This window comes from Limulus polyphemus, unplaced genomic scaffold (assembly GCF_000517525.1).
Source record: "Limulus polyphemus unplaced genomic scaffold, Limulus_polyphemus-2.1.2 Scaffold1, whole genome shotgun sequence".
In the NCBI taxonomy this organism is placed as follows: Eukaryota; Metazoa; Arthropoda; class Merostomata; order Xiphosura; family Limulidae; genus Limulus; species Limulus polyphemus.
Genome location: NW_013665611.1, coordinates 3,444,404 through 3,461,815, shown reverse-complemented (window position 1 = coordinate 3,461,815; position 17,412 = coordinate 3,444,404). Strand labels below are relative to the sequence as shown.

Below are 17,412 nucleotides of genomic sequence, written 5' to 3'. Positions count from 1 at the left end.
ATTTACTTGTGACCACTCAGTATATATATATTATAAATGATTATTACAGTAACAACTCAGAGTGTTTCACAACTGTAAGAGAACTACTAAACTACACTTTAGCTACAAAAGTAAGAATGTTTTCCAAAGAAAACTAGACTTATAAGGTTTGTGAAACTAAACAAGTGTGATAAGTAGTACCGAAACTAAAGTTTTTAGTGGTTGACAAATAAGTGCTGGAAAGGAAAATAAGATTTTATAAGCATGTGCTCAAATAACATCTTTGTACACCTATGACACTAAATTCTAAACACTTCAAAAGGATTACCAATATTCAAAGAATTGCAATATTTATTGTATTGGCACCAAACCACGTAATAAATGTTTTGACAGGTTCATAGTGCAGTGTTGTTACTCTCAAAGTCTTGTTGTGAACACTGTAGGATACATACATAAGCCAATAAATAAATTACACATCCTGTTGTCAGCATGAACGTTTTTACTGATTAAGTGCAGTGTGATTGCTCTGAATTTGCCAAGAAAACATTTTAGCATATATAGCCCGATACATTAGACATCCTGTTCTCGTGGCAGGGGTTGAGTCGGCTATCTTTTTGTGTGTGCTTTGTTGCTTTCAGGAGTATTGTATTATGTAAACAGTCTACTGACACAAGTGGCAATTTATTGGTTTATTTTCAGTTGGGTTCTACTTTAGCTGTTGACAGTAAAATAAACACGGAAAATAAATGTGGAATGCTTAGCAGTTCAAACTTGTAAGAGAAGTACTTTGAAACTTTGTGACCAATAATAATGAAAAAAGGCACAGCTGCTCCTTTTATTTTTAATTTTACCAATAAGCCCCCCTCCAGTTATTTTCAGATGAAAGAGGAGACACCAGACCAAGAAATTTTATTTACCTACCAACATTTATAATGTTAATTTACCTCAGTAACAAATACAAATCTGGAGGATCTTGGTTAAGAGTGCAGTTTGACCACTTGGTAGATGTGTGTGTAGCTATATAAAGGTCACTTTAAAAAGCAAGATAATTTAATGGAATTCTGCAGTTTACAATTGTTCAAGTACAAATGCTTTGTTATACTGTTAGATAACTTTATAGAATAAAAGCTTTCTTATCTGGTATCTTTGCATCTGAAAAGTTCTTGTAAAGGAAATTTCAATATCTCCAAATGCAAGTGTTCAGTGTAGGAACTGGCATTCATTGCAATTCTATCCAGAATGCCTTGGAATGATCTCAAAAGTTACAGACTGTAGTTAACTGCTGCTGTGGCTTTTTTTACGTACTTTCTTACAAGCGAACATCAGTTGTTAGCCACTAATATCTATAGATATTTTCTAAATCCTGAAATTATAGTTTCTAATTCTAGCAAGAAATCAATGTTTTTGTACAGTTTAAGGTTTTTACAAAAGGTATTATTATTGTTTGAACTTGTTATTGTTATAGGTGATGTACAAATACTGTATTTTTGAACATCAACAAGGTGTCAAAATTTTTCCTGTAAAATACTGTAAGTGAAATGCTTTCAGAAAGGAATTCTTGTCTACCTGAAACTGCCGAGTTTTGACATATGTCGAATAATAAAGCTTTTACTGTAATTACATATTTTTATAACTGGAAAAAATTCCATTTTTTTTCCATAGAAAATCGGTAATATTTAAAAGAAAAGTTTTTTTTTTGTGAATGTTATTACAAGCTTTATTACTATTATTCAATATACTTCTGTACTATTGTTTAACATGAAAAAACTTTGAAGTTACAGAATTACTAATTTCATATTTCAGTTATTTTTATAAATTCCCCCTTTTTTCTTTTAATTTTAGATATTGTTGATGGTCAGCCAGTAGCTCTTTCCAGTGTGATAAGAAGAAAGATTGATGAATGCCTAGTCAGGGAACGGAGAAGTGCCTGATAATTAAAGAAAAATTTGAAGGAACCTAGCCATCTTTTTTCGAATACTTTGATGTAATAATTCTAAATTGTATTATATAGCTAGTTTAAACAACATATGTAACTGCTTTAATAGTGTTTTACCCCCACTTTACATCACAAGACTGTCAATAATCATTATCTCTAAAAATACTAGAAATTACACACTTACATCTAGACTTCAGGCTTTTGCTGTTGATGGATGAAGCACTGGAGGCCTACTTTGTTTTATTGTATTGACGATTCAAAGTATTAATTTTTATTTCAAATATACAATTTAAAACATACAGTATTATCATGCATAAAATATAGAATGTTCTAAAATACTGTAAATTAACTGGCTTTCCAACTAAACTATAAATAGGTTAAAATTTCATGAGCTGGTCAAGCTGAACACTAGAACTCCAAATAATGAAACTGAGGCTAAATATTTATTAATCTCATACCTAAACAAATTATCCTCCTGACAAGGAACAATCTGCTCTTGATAGTAGTTATAAATAATCCAATAGCAAATTTTGGAGAGAATTATTCTCTTTCTTATTTACATCCCAGTCAAGCAAAAAGCTTGGAAACTGTAAATTTACGTTATAGCATAACGAGCGTGTAACTGGAGGCACACTCAGAAGATAATATAGGGGTAAAAATAAAATCTAAAATGTTAAATTCATAGCAAAGAAATGTCACATCGTACAGAGAAGTGAAGACTGAAAATTTATTTAGATTTAAATTATTAAAAAGGAACTTGTAGAGCATTAAAATTTGAATTATAAACTATGTTTTGATGGCAGCTTTACTGACATACATTGATAATAAAGTTGTTTAAATTATGAATGTAACTTTATAAAAAGGTTGTGACATCTTGCACTTTGACCCTGCCATTCATTTTCTACCTTGTAGTCTTCATTAGTTACACTTCTAACTGGTGTAGTTTTGATTACCATATGGTTATGTTCATTGGACATCTTAGGCCATTGTGCTGTGTTGCATAGTACTCTTTAATAGTGAATGGTATATAAAGAAGTTAGTAAATTGAGGGATTATAACAAACTTCCTGAAATATGGGAGGGATTCATTAAAAATGTACTAAGTTTATTTAACTGCACAAATATAAAACAAAATGTAAGTGTAGCTCAAACTTCTAGTCCTTTTTCTACTTGTATGTGCCCAACATCATTCAGCCAGGCATTAATGACTACCCAGTATTATATTAAACACTGGTCTTACTTAACCTTAATTGTAGTGATACCACTGAAGTTTTTCTAATTTATTCTGTCAGCTTGAACATCCATTCCTTGGCTGTTATTTTTTCTCTTATTATTTTATTATGTTTCTGAGCATGGTCTTGTGGTAATGTGCCATAACTGTAAATCTGAGGATTTGTAGTTTTCCTTACATTACTGCAAAATATGCCCTGAGGCCATGGTGTGCGAAACGCTAATCCTACTATTTGACCAGCGATTAGCCATAGATTTTTTCAATAGATACTGAACCTGCTGTATTTTGTGCATGAGAAAGGATGGCTATTTTAAGAAAGCCCTTATGTAGATTTATGTAAAATTATGAATCATTCATTATGATTTACTGAACTTTAATATTGAAACAAGGTTCAGCTGCATGTAATCACTATAGTACACTTGTATAATATGTTGTTTTTGGTTTATGTTTATATTTTGAATTTGAGAAGCTAGAATTAGTCTGTAGTATATTTTGTAAATTTTTTTATGTTTAAGATATATGAATGCTTGTCATATTGCTTTCAGTTTGAGTAGAATAATACTTACAAATCTCTTATTAGCTTCTGAAATTTTTACTTGCTCAGTTAAGTAGAGAGTGAGGTGAAAAAGAAAATATTTTCAGTGCTTTAACACTTTGACATTCTGTAATTTGAACGGAAATGGATTGGATGTGATTTTATTTTTTGTAAACATTTTAAAAGTGTTATTTATGCAGAGATGTTTGTAGCTCATCTGACATAAAAGATTCTAAGTCATCAATGCCATGTTTTCCATTTCTCATTCATCCATTATATTGTCACTTAGTTTAGACTTAAGTTCGCACCTTGATTTTATTGTTGACATTAATATTCAATAGCATGAGGCTTCACGAATGTGTTTGTTATGCTTCACTCCAACGTTAATTTAAAATCTTTACAAACAAAAAAGAATAAATTTTAGTTTAAAAATGTAAATTAGGTTGTAAATAAAACTTTCTGAAGATAATTCTTTCATTGTGAAATTAATGTTCTAAATTTATAACTCAACTAGCTAGAGTACCCATCCCCTGGATGGAAGTTATGTAAATTCGTGATTAATGAAAGGTTATCTTAGGACACAAAAAGGTGCTTCCCTTATATGTAATTGTAAAAAATGAAAAAATCACATAAAAGTTGCAAAGCATTAAATGTGAAACTGCAAGTTAGCATGTATCTCCACATGGATCCAACAAACCTTCATGCCAAATTTGGTGAAGATCCATCAGCAGGGGGTAAAGTAGTGGTAAAAAATGCCCATAAAAGCCTTAAAATGTGAAACAGAACAAATAACAGACAGTACTATTATGTTTGTATTAGTACAGTTTTTATGTTGGGTTTTACTCAGAAAACTCAATAAGAATGGATGTAGCTAGGTATATAACTTTGGATGGGCCCAGTGTTGCAATGGATGTTTTGAGTTTAGGGGTTTAATTGCATATTTTTGTATGTGAACAGTAATAAAATTGGTATGCTTGTGTCAAGTAAATGATATAAGACTAAACAAAGGATCTGAGTTGACTTTTTACTTTTAACGTGGCTTTTGTAAATACATTAGAAAAATAATTGTTGTGTGCATGTAGCTATTCAAATATCTGTGAAAATATGATAAACTGTGAAACAGGGCCCAGCATGGCCATGTGGTTAGGGTGCTCGACTTGCAATCTGAGGGTTGTGGGTTCAAATCCCCGTCCTACCAAATCTGCTCACCCTTTCGGCCGTGGGGTTGTTATAATGTACAGTCAATCACATTGATAAAAGAGTAGCCCAAGAGTTGGTGGTGGGTGGTGATGAGTAGCTGCTTTACTTCTAGTCTTACACTGCTAAATTAGGGACAGCTAGCACTGATAGCCCTAATGTAGTTTTGCATGAAATTCAAAACAAACTCTCAAACATGTTATTTAATTCATAGTTTTAATTAATTTTAAGATATCTAGTAAGTACTTGTACTGCTATTATGGTAGATGATGGAACTGAAAAATATAGAGAAATTCAATTGTTTGAAGATTTGTGGTATATTATGTGGTTACAAGCAAAAATGCCCATCTCCAGTAATGGGAAAAGTAAGTTAATCTAGTTACGTCACATTTTGTAATTTATGAATGATAGTGTAATTAATTTTTAACAGTTTAATGTAGAATATCCTGCTTGGAAAATAAAATTTGACATCAACATTATTCATGCCTGTTCTCTCATCATTTCCAAAGTGAATGTTAAGCTTTGTCTGCATGCACAGCGTGGGAAATGGGCGCCATAAATGGGAAACAGACGAACGCTCGGACAAACACTACGGTTCGTAATATATATATATACGATTCGAGAGTCATCAGACAAATTGAAATACATTATCAAAAAAACTAATCGATGTAAACAATATGGAAATTCTATAAAGTACCCAGTATTGAAAGGTACATTTCATGTAGATAAGCAATTAACCAATTAAAAAAAAATCATAACTTTGCCAAACAATGTGGTAGCAACCGAGCCACCTAGTTCTTGATGTTTTGAACTAACCTTTGTTTTTCAAGAGCCAAGGGATAGTGAAAAACAACTGCATGTATTGCACATCTGAAAATATTTTGTTATGAGGGTCATGTTTGCATAACTTACAGTACTTCAGTTTCAGAAAGTTCTAAACTTATGACCTACCTGAAAATACTATAATTCTAACCATTTGTTAATATGTTTAGCTGTTTGTATTACTGAATAACAAACACAATATGTTATTCATAGTACAAAATATTTCTTGTTGTTAATGATTAGAATTGTATTCATCATAAGTTTCATGTGAAACAACCTTAACAAATTTCTATATATTCTTGAATTCCATTGCAAAGATTCCAAGCTTATGAAAAGTGTATGAAAGTCTCAATTTATTTTCACAATGTGTCCTCGTATGCATTGTATTTAACATCACATGAGAAGTTGTCTGACATGTCTATAAACAGTGTACCTATGATATAATATTGCATGTAGGACCAGAATCTACCATGTTAAGTGAAATTAACCCACTTTTGGGTATTGAATTCAAACAAGCTATTTTGTTATAAAGCTATGTATTATTTATATTAAAAGGGATTTAAACTTGGAGTTTAATGGGGCAGAGCTACAAGGCTGTCTGCATCAAAGGGGAGATTTCAGTACAAGAAAAAGAAAAAGTAAAACATAGCATCAAATAAAAAACAAAATTGTATCAAAATGTCTTTTTTATTGCATTCAAAGAAGGTTCAAACAATTAGGTAAAATTAGAAAGATCTATAGCCTGTAAAAAGCTAAAAACATAATAAGTCTAGACAGTGTCACTGTAACTAGTGGCACTATTCAAATGTCAAATGTAAACCTCTAGACAAAAGTTCTCAAATGACACTGTCACTGGCAAGCGTAGTGATGGCACAAAATTAAAATGTGGGCAATTGTGACTAGAATGTCACAAAGGCCAGTATTGGTGAATCAGTTCCAGGAAAAAAAGTACAGACGAACAAGGAAACTGTGGCAGTGCCGAGCCCTAGATAAGACAACTTTCTCTCTGTGATTCTTCCATAATCTAGATAGCCAAACAACAACAGGGTTTATGTGCAAAAGCTTGTTGTGATGTTGCTTACCCCAAATTAACAGTTAATTGGTGTGAAGCCTTGCTTTTGTGACAGGTCTGAAGTCCGTGTAATGAACAGGCAATGTCAGAGCAGATGGATTTAGTTGAAGTGTCAGCAAGGTAATTCCCAGGAATCCAGAAAACGTAATGAAGATGGTCAGTAAAAACAGTGGGATAGTTTTTTTTTTTTCGGGATAGTTTTGCATTAAGTGATTCCAGGGATTTTAAAGAGCTAAGCAAGTCAATATAGGTCATACAATTAGTGTATTGCTTAGCATCAACATGATCCAAGGCAAGTGAGATAGAATATAACTTGCCAGTGAATGTTGAATCAGTAGAGGAGATTCTATGAGGAACTACAGTGCCGTAGCAAACCATGGCAGAGCTCATAGTCGTCAAATTTTGAATCATCCATAAAAATGAAAACAGAAGAATGGTTCAAAATGTGTTCATAAAAGAGAAGTGGGGTATATCCAACTTTTTCAGAATGATTTGGAAGGTTAAGAGTGAGGATGGTAATAAGCCATTGTGGGATGGGTTGATCACTAGATTCAAAAATATCATTCAACATCAGACACAGCTAACTGTGCATGGATATAAAGGCCAAATTTTGTGAATAGCAGACTATTTGCAAAAAGCACATTTCACCAATGCATGTAGACACAATGCCGGATGGGATGCTGTGGTAAGGATCAGAACTTCACATTATGCTGTAAAGAAAGTTGCAAGTATCTAAGGTGAATTGGAAGTTCATATGAATCAGTGTACAAACTGGACTAGAGAAGTGTGGAAAGTTCCCATGCAGAGCCAAAACCTATGATGATATACAGGGTCCAACATCTTCAAGGCAGAGTGCCTAGCTGGACCAGAGATCCATTGTCCAGCTTTGATCAAATAAGGGTGCAATAGATCTTCAGCATAGAACATCTATCTGCTCCTCAAGAAGCAGAAGTGAGGATGTGGAAGATGTTCAGTGCCGTTATGCACTTGACATGAAGCTACTCAATGTGTGGAATAAACATTAGCTTACAGTCAAATAGAAGTCCTAAGAACTTTGTCTCAGCCACCACAGGGGGTAACAATACCTCCCAGACAGAGGTCTAGATCAGGGTGCCAATTCCTGTTGTCGGCACAAATGTACACAAGGTGATGAAATTTAAAACTGCTTGCTGTGGCCCACTCAGACAAGTCAATAGGGTGCAGTCTAAAGCTGGCAGTTAATGAACTTCATACTCGACATCTGACAGGAAATTGCAAGTCATAAACATAGAGGTTGTTTGCAGTTCTAGGATGAAGTTGCAAACAGAGATAGTGTTGATCTTAATGTTGAAAAGCGTGACACTCAGGACACAGCCCTAAGGGCTCAAGTACCTGTGTGAAAGATCGGAACAATGTTGATCCCACACGAACTTGGAATGACTTGTCAGCCAAAAAGTTATGAATTAAAGTGGGTAAATGGCTACATAACCAATATGAATGGAGGTCCTGCAATATACCAAGCTTCCATGTAATGTCAAGTTTTTCAAGATCAAAACAAGGTACCTGCTTTTGAGAAATGCATTTCTGATCGACGTGTCAAGTCGAATCAGATGATTTACAGCAGAGCTGTGCAAATGTCACATTGGGTGAGAAAGAGATCATTTGATTCAACATATCAAACAAGACAAGAATTTATTATTCTCTACAAGAGACAGCTAGTCAATGCAGTCGGTCTATAATAAGAAGGAATCTTGAGATTCTTCCCAGGTTTAGAAAAAAGGATTACAAAAGCTCTAAGCCACGTATCCAGAAAGATCCTTCTCTTGCCAAATTCTGTTAAAATTACCAGAAAAAGAGAGGACAAGAGATGCCACAGTAATTCATAGTGAATGTCATTTGACCTAACTGATGTACTGTTAGATCAGTGTAGATGTTTCATCAGAGTGAATGCTCGATTATATAGATTATCTGCTGAAAGAGAAGGTGGTGATCTTTTAACCTGTGACTTGTTGGTTAAGAAGGAAGAGGTGTATGTGTTGGAATGGTGAGAAAAGCATTCCTTAAGGGTGTTGGAAATTCCATGTAAATCATCAGCCTCTTGACCATTAGAATGCAAAGTAGAACTCGGATAGGAGGTAAAATTCCCATTCACCTTTTGAATCTCGTCCCAAACGACTTTGTTACTGGTGGTGGAAGAGATGTTGGATGTGAACTTAATCCAAGATTCCTTCTTGCTGTGATACCTCATCTGCCAGACACAGATGCGATCCTGCTGGAAGGCCAAGCAATTATGAAAAGTGGGATATCTGTGCAAGATATCCCAGGCCTGTTTTTGGATCCTTCTATGGCTGTTGACAGTTAGGAGACAACCACTAACAAAAATACTGTAACAAGCATGTCGATGTTTGAGGAATTGTATGAGCAGGTGTCTGGACAATGCAATAAGCTACTGCTGTACACAGTAGGTTAACTATGGCAGGATCAAGCTCTAGGAGAGTGATCAAAGAGAGCCAATTAGGCTTCTCCAGGTTCCACTGTGGCACAATTCAGATGGTATCAAACATGGACTATCTTGCTTGGAATGATGGAAACATGACCACTGCCCTTGGAGTCATTGTCCACCCTCCAAGAAGAAGAATGAAGAAATGTAGGGAGAACAAGTGAATAGATCAATGGTAGTAAGAGACTGATTTGGGGCATGAAGATATGTATAGGATCCAGTATTGAAAGAAGAAGGTTTGTGATCTGAGAGCATTTTCTCTACAGAAAGGCCCATCAATATCAGTACCAACCAAGAGTAGGTTTTGTCCATTAACGTCTTCTAGGATAAAGAAGAGAGAAGGCAAGTGCTTGATAAGGTCAGCTTATTCTTCATTGTTCTATAACTAATTAACTTAAGCCCTGTTTTAATTTATTTTATAGCCATACTTTCAGAAACATGCTCAATGTTTTATGAAATGTTTTCCTTGGAAGTAAACAAAAAAGTATCCTTTGCCTTAAATGTTTCGGGTTTCTTTTAAATGACATTATTTATTTATTTATTCTAAACTGACAACCATATTTGGTTTCAACTAAGTAATGAATACAAAATACGGCTCGGCTTCCGGTGTTTCAACTATAAGCTTCGTGGATTATAACGCTAAATGTTTGAAGTGTACGAAATAAACAAACAAATTACTTTTAAAACCCAATAAGAAATTGTTGTTTTTGTTACGTAGAACTGATGGAAACGTTGCAGCACAATATTTTTGATAATGTATGTACTCATGGAAATTAGTTTTATTTATTTACGAAGATATAATTCAGTTAAAAAACGCCCAAATTACCACACTCCTGTTAGCGGTAGTAAAACATTAAATATTAGATAAAGATAAAATCCCTGTGTTTCCAAACAGCTGTTATTGTAGCCATATAGGTTACAGGTGCTGTTGACTGCTGCTACTTTTCTAAAGTAGGTATGACTATCTATGATCCTTCGATCCTGTGACCTTTTCTTTTGGCCTTTCGTCGTATTACGTTCTTGTATATTATAGTTAAAACCAACCTGTTTCTTCTCTTTACACAATATATATATAGTCTTATGTCAAGTGGTAGTGAATATCTACAATGCTTTTAGCAGGAAATTACATCAAGGAACGATGAAATAAGATGTGTACTAGAGGGCGCTTATCATCAAAGAAGAAAACCTGGAAATTATAAATCTTGAATAATTTTTTTTCCACATATAATGTAAACAATTCGTCTTTCTAATAATTGCTCCTTTTACAACACGAACTCATTTTAAAACCAATACAAGGTAAAATTACAGAGTATAGAGAATTTAAAAGAAGTTTAGAAAACTATTCAAAATGTGAATTAATAATAATATTTAAGAGAGAAATATCTTTAGATATAATAAATATAAAAACTAAAGCAGAATTTCGTCAATATCTCTCTGTCATGGATCAACCTTTAAAGTTATCTGACTCTCTTTCGAATCATTTTGAGTCGTAAGCCCTCCTGTATGTTGTTCTTTGATTTCCAACGTGACATACTCTACAAGTTGCATCTGTTCCATATATTCGTCTCATCTACTCTTTCCTCAATGGTAGATGAGAATCAGCTAAAAATCACAAAATTTGAGCAATGATGGGCAATATATGATTGAAAGTAGAAGAATTAAAATCGGAGGAGATAAATACAGTACATTCCCTAATTAGTATTGGTCTTAAGTATATATTACTCTTACATTAAAAAAATGAAGTAAGAAAATAATGGGTTTTAATATAGAAATTAAAAAAATGATTTGGTAAAGCTACTCATTCCTAACTGTCATAACATTGTACTTTTCCCTTGGTGGGAGGATATCTTTTACTCCGTTTATAGTTGAACTTAGTATAATACAATATATTTTATTCATTCCTATATAAGTAATTACCAGAACGTGATTTAATATTACACTTTAATTAATAACCAAACTGACACGTTAACATCACATTAGTTTAGACTAAACAATCACAAGGATTTTATTAGCTACTTGTGGCACATCATAATTATGGTTTTGAAAAAATATAAATCCACTTCCTACACTATAATTAACAGAAGATAACATATTTTTGTGAAGGAAATCAAGTACTCGCAATCTATTGTAAGATATAAGAAGCACTAGAATACGTATTTTTAGCCCAACATAGCTTAATGTGTTTGTACTTGCAACAAATACTTCTAATGATTGAAAGACATTTTAATTATATTTTTAGATTAATGGGGAGGCCAGTGAAGATGGAATGGTTCCTCCTGGACAGTGCAAGAACTCCGGAGCAATGGAATCACGTTAAGGGGACATTTACTGAACCCACACTTTCCAACTTCATCCCGACTCATTGTGTGTGCATATAATTGACAAAGACCACTGACCTTGATCGTATACAATTAATAGGAATGATACCATACGGATCCTAGGTTTTGAAGTATGGTACATTACTCTGTATATGTAAGATTGCTATACAACAGTCACATGTAGCAGAGATACTTCATAATACTTGTGATAAAGTTTTGTGATCAGTAAACAACAGAAGTAACATAAATTGAGAGAGTAATTTTAGTACTTTTAGCTTGATTAATTTCCTGTCTGGAAAAGTTAAGGCTTACTGGTAAAGTATAATCCTTGTTTTAATCTGTAGAACATTTAACCTACTGGTTGTGTGCCCACATTTTTTCTTTTTGTTTATCAGCCACTCTGTTTTAAAGATTTAGTTTTATTTTATTTAAGTAATGCTTTCTTTAATTTACCTTTCACAACTTATTTTGCTTTTTTACTCAGTTTTAATCAGAATGCAGTAGTCCTCCTAATTTGTACAATTATCAAAATCTTGTTTCCTTTAATTCAACAAATCAAAACACTTGTCTTTCCATACATTAGATCCATAAATCTTGTTATTGTGAAGACTGAGTAACTGTGTGCTTGGTTTATTTTTGAAATACCATAAACTAATGAAATAACTACAAACTTTATACAATGTTAGTAACACTTTATTAAATACATGATCATCAAAACTCATAGCAGTTTGATGACCTGAAATTATCTGAATTTAATGAAAAAAAAATATTAGTATGAAAACAAAAAATTATAAAAAGGCTGATCATAATGAGAATTGAACTTTTTGCAGCCAATGCAATATACAAAATAAAAACTAAAACAGGATAAAATTTTTAGTTTAGTCAATCAGTGATTCTTTAAAAACTGACTTTAATCTTAAGCTATTATTTCCATATGTGTTATGTGTAAAATTCAGCCAGAACAACAAAGAAATTACAAAACTCACCTTTTAGCAAAAATTTTAGAATATCAATTCATTGCTGCTGTTTGTACATCAAACAAGTATTTTAAAAACAGTGTAGTGTTTGGTAAATGTCCTACAGTTAATAATACGATTTTCATAAACTACACAAATAAGTAATAAATGAAAATAATGACATTATTGGATTATCAATAAATACAAAATTGGACTTCATTATTATCAATTATATAACTATTCACTCCCAGAAAATAATAGGAAGTTTTTCTCTTTGTCCATAATCCAATATATGAGCATTTTCTGTCACCAGGTAAGAGCAAGTTTCTTCTTTATGACAATACTCTATGTAACCACCCTCTTCAGCATTTAATACTAAATCATTTATTTCATTATAATCTTCAATATATACACTCTTAAAATTAATGGAAAGTCTTTCTTTATAATGGCCAAAAATACTTTTAATAGCAAGGATACACAACTAATGATTCACTGTGTTCCAATCATTATATATTGTAGTTTGTTTTGTATTGACTTTACATGACTTACTTCTTTTCATTATCTTATATCAAAGTGGTTTAATTAATTTGTAAGTTACTTTTTGTTCTGTTCTATATAATTAGCTTATTTTTTTTATCAGAACTCATACTATGTTAATAAATCATGGTTTGCCAATTGATTATTATATTAGTATAATCAGGGCTGACGAGAGGGGGAGAGGGGACAGGATGGCCCCGGGATCTGTTGAGGGACCTGGCAGTGGGACATTCCAAAGCTCACTATAAATGCATACTACCTAATGAGTTAAAATGGCTATTGCTTTTTCATGGATTCATGAAGAAATTTATCACCTAAATTTCTTTTATGAAAAACCAGCAAAAATTAATAAATAGAATGAAAGGGGGCCCAATGATATTACTAACCCCAGGAACTAGGCTGCCTCTCAATGCCCTGAGTATAATGTGCTTCCATACTCAAGAATCAATGCTATCAAAGGCCAATAAAATTTGACCACACTTGAAGAAGACAGACCAATATTCTGTTGAATCATGTAGTATGTTCCATCAAATATAAAACACTTTATTATGCTTATAACTCATTGTTTGTCAATTTATTATTAACTATAGTAATTATTGTTACTAGTTCATTATTGTTGCAGTTCATTAGGTGACACATTAAGTCCAAAAAAATTTTTAAATTGGAACTAAATTGGTTTTTGGTCAGACATATTGTGCTAAAATTGTGCAATCTTTCAATTCTATAAAGGTTTTTGGGATTTTTAAATAAACTTTTTAACATAACATAAAATAATGTTTTGGGACAACAAGGGACCTATTGGTCCATCTCGGCTGTATATACTCTAAACTAAATTAAAATGATTAAAAAAAGCCAACCACCCTGTTGGAAACATGAAACTGTCTTAGCTGAAGATTGACTCCTACCTTGCCAAAATTTAATTATTTTGTACCACTTTCAGACTTCCATGAAATCTTATAAATACTCTTTAATACTAAGTACAAATTAAGTTTGACTTGCTATTACAAATTATGACGTAAAAACATATACTTGCTAAACAGTCTTTTTACTAATTACAAAATTGCAATAAAAAATGAGAAATTCTAAGGGTATATTAAGACAATAGACTTTTCGACTAGTACGTTACTTCTGCATGGCTAACAAATTTAAAGAAACTGAGTGTTCTGACAGAATATTATTGTGTTACCTTATAGGATTCTAATGTTTTGGACCTTATAAACAACTAGTAAATTACTTGTGAAAATTCAGAGCAAACAACTACACAAGAACCTTTGCATATCTTGTTTTCAACCACCATTTATGTGTCACTTTTCAACTTAATCCCTGCAGAAAATCCTGGAAATTCCCAACTCAATATCTTCCTTTTAGGACCTCAATATAAACATTTTGAAAATCTAAAATGGATACTTAATCCAAACAATCACTCACACGTCTAGGCTAATTTTCATGTCAATCTGTGTCATTCAGTCCCCAGAGGACCCAAACCTATTTGAACCCATTATGGAGCTCCAATCTGAAAATTTCCTTTCTAAAATCTGAATATAGTTTATTGTTTTGAATGGCATCAGTTTTCAAGTATATTAGTTCAGTCGAACATGAGAGTCCCCATAACCCTCTTGATGAGAGTCCACCAAAACCATTTCATCTTCCATTCTTTAAAGTCCTCTCCTAACTTTTGACTTTGTTTTTGTTGATATTCTGCACTATTCCAAAGCATACACTTTGTCAAAAACAGTGGGAGGAGCTCAAAAATTAAGTGAACACAGATACACATAATTAGAAATTACCTATACTATATTATACAGAAATTGCAATAACATGGGGAGAGTTTTTGGCAAAGAGGCATACAGTTCTTATAAATATTATGGTGTTAATACGTGTTTGAAATTTTTGAGAAAAAAATAAAAGTGCTTATTATGATACATATAATGTATTTATATGTTAAAGTATGACTAAATCTCAAAAACATTTAAAAGCTTTTAATCCCCTATTCAAAAGTGAAAGAGGGTAAAAATAAGATCTGCTGTGTGTATTCTGTGTAAAGTAAAATAAACCTCTGTGAGCACAGAAGTCTAATCTCTGTGGATATTAAAATTCCTTAACATGTTTCGAAAAATATTCTTTTTATAAAACATTTCTCAAATCTAGACTACAAATGTTTTACTCTGGGGTTTATTTACCAGTAATTATAAATTGTCCATTTTCTTATCCAAAATTGTCTCTTAACCTTAGTTGTTTTTTTTAGCTTGATCGAGGCTATTCTTCAAATGATTTCTTGATTATTATTCTACAGAATGCTAAAAATTATATATACACATAAAGCAAATGTTAAACAGATAAAATATTGTTTGATTTACAAAAATGTTGGTTGTGGTCATTGGTAATTACTAAAGTGACTTTATTCTCATATACTTAAATCTTCAGTCATTTCTAGACTAACAGCAGCCACGTTTTCATACCAATAAGTGAGAGGTAACGAGGAAAACTGAAATGTTATGGGAAATACCCATCTCAATATAAAAAACCAGTTGTTAATGTAAGTGACTCACTTTTCTTTTACCCACAATAAACAAGAGAATTTGTTGTGTTGAGAGCTACAAGTAGTTCATTAAATCAATACATGTAGAGATATATAATTTTTTTATTTTTTGATATAGATAAATTATGCCACTTCAAATTTGAAATTTGTATTTCCAAAATTATTTTGTAAACATAGATAATTATAAAAAAAGTTTGAATAAATGATAAATTATCAACCACACCTTAAGAATTAATTTTATCAAGCTATTTTTGAAAATCTGATAAAAGTCCCAATTCCAGGATTAAGCATTTGGTAAAGATGAAATGCTTCCCAACCCCTAAAGTCGCACATTTTTGTCCTTTTTAACATATTGAAAAAAGTTTAATAAGTTCTAGCATGATTGCAACAAAAACAAAAAATATATTTTTTTTCCATTCACAAAGTTGAGACAAATACCTTATTAGTCATAACTGCATGATAAAACAAAGAATATTTGAGCAAACAGCACCAACTGAAAATAAACTGTTAAAAACAACATCATAACATCAAAAGCATACAATAATGTAAATACTTGTGTATATTTTCATTTTTTTGAAAAGAAACAAAGAAATATTTACATGTACATCAAGAGATAGTACAATTAACAAATTTTAGTTGTAATATAGTGCTCTGTATGTTGTATGTGATAATAATTATTGCTTACATTTATTAGTACATCTGGTTTTTATGCTGTCAAAAAAACCATAACAGTTTAAAGAGATTTAAATACAAGATTTATTCATATGAAGAAGTATTGGTGACATTTAACTTATATTTAGCATCAGTTTTTGAAAGGTTGAAAGTATTTGTGCTTGTAGTTGAAGTATGGAATTTTCGTCTAAGTAAGTGATTCCAAAGCTCTCTTGCTGACTTTTCTTGAAAAACCTATAAACATTATAAGACAGTATGAATTGAATTTATCATTTAATAATTAAGCAACTACTTTGAAATTACAAATAAAAAGAAAACCAGTGTGAAGGAACAATTACACATGTTAAGATGAGGACTATTTGGAAACCAGTCATGGATGCCTGTTTTATAGAACTATACTGTTTTATATACGAGTTGATGAATACCCATGTATACCATATTACTAAAAGTACCGGGACTGCACTGTTTGAGAAATGGGGGAATTACCCTTTTTTATCACTTGGGCCTCATTTTAATATGAAGTAGGCCCACATTTGATGGTAATCACAGCATGCATTGTATTTTCATAATTTCTACCCACTGTTGGGTATAAGTGGTGGAATAGACCATCATTCCATATGTAGTAAGACAAAGGGTTTGTCCTTCACACAGAATATCAAAACATCTCTTAGTATGCTGGAAATTAAGGTTTGAGCCTCATCTGGCTGAAGCAGGTTCTGGATGTTATTTGTCTCATATCACTGTTGGACACAGCAGGAAGTATGGCATGATACATTATTAGCTGAAAACATACATCCTTTCTCACTGAAATCTATCACTGTAGTAGATGTGGCACTGTTCAAAGTTGCAATACAACTAAACATTTATGACTCTTTTAACTATTACAAGCAGACCAACTACAAGTAAAATGTGCAGAAACAATGACATTTCCCCATTTCAGATTGGACAAAACAATCATATCCAAAGAGATTGCCATCAAACACAGATCTACTGGATATTATAGGCTCTCTGGTACAAAATGTTGCAAAGTTTTTTAATCAAAAGATTAAACCCTTTACTTTAAACTAACCCCTATTCTCTCACAACTCTCTAGACTTTGTAGATAAAATCAAAAACTTTCATTTAAACCAAGAAGATATT

At 32.2% G+C, this 17,412-nt stretch overlaps 2 protein-coding genes across 2 annotated transcripts in view; one reads left to right on the top strand and one right to left on the bottom strand.

The window, feature by feature from the left end:
• LOC106461018 (stimulator of interferon genes protein-like) overlaps window positions 1-4,729 on the top strand; it is a 38,363-nt gene extending 33,634 nt beyond the window's left edge. Inside the window, exon 8 of the mRNA XM_022390630.1 lies at window positions 1,822-4,729. Coding sequence (XP_022246338.1) covers window positions 1,822-1,910 — 89 coding nt within the window. The 3' untranslated portion in view covers window positions 1,911-4,729. The remainder of the gene's footprint in view (window positions 1-1,821) is intronic.
• An 11,603-nt stretch (window positions 4,730-16,332) lies between these two features.
• LOC106460925 overlaps window positions 16,333-17,412 on the bottom strand; it is an 80,058-nt gene continuing 78,978 nt past the window's right edge. Inside the window, exon 25 of the mRNA XM_022390553.1 lies at window positions 16,333-16,506. Coding sequence (XP_022246261.1) covers window positions 16,357-16,506 — 150 coding nt within the window. The 3' untranslated portion in view covers window positions 16,333-16,356. The remainder of the gene's footprint in view (window positions 16,507-17,412) is intronic.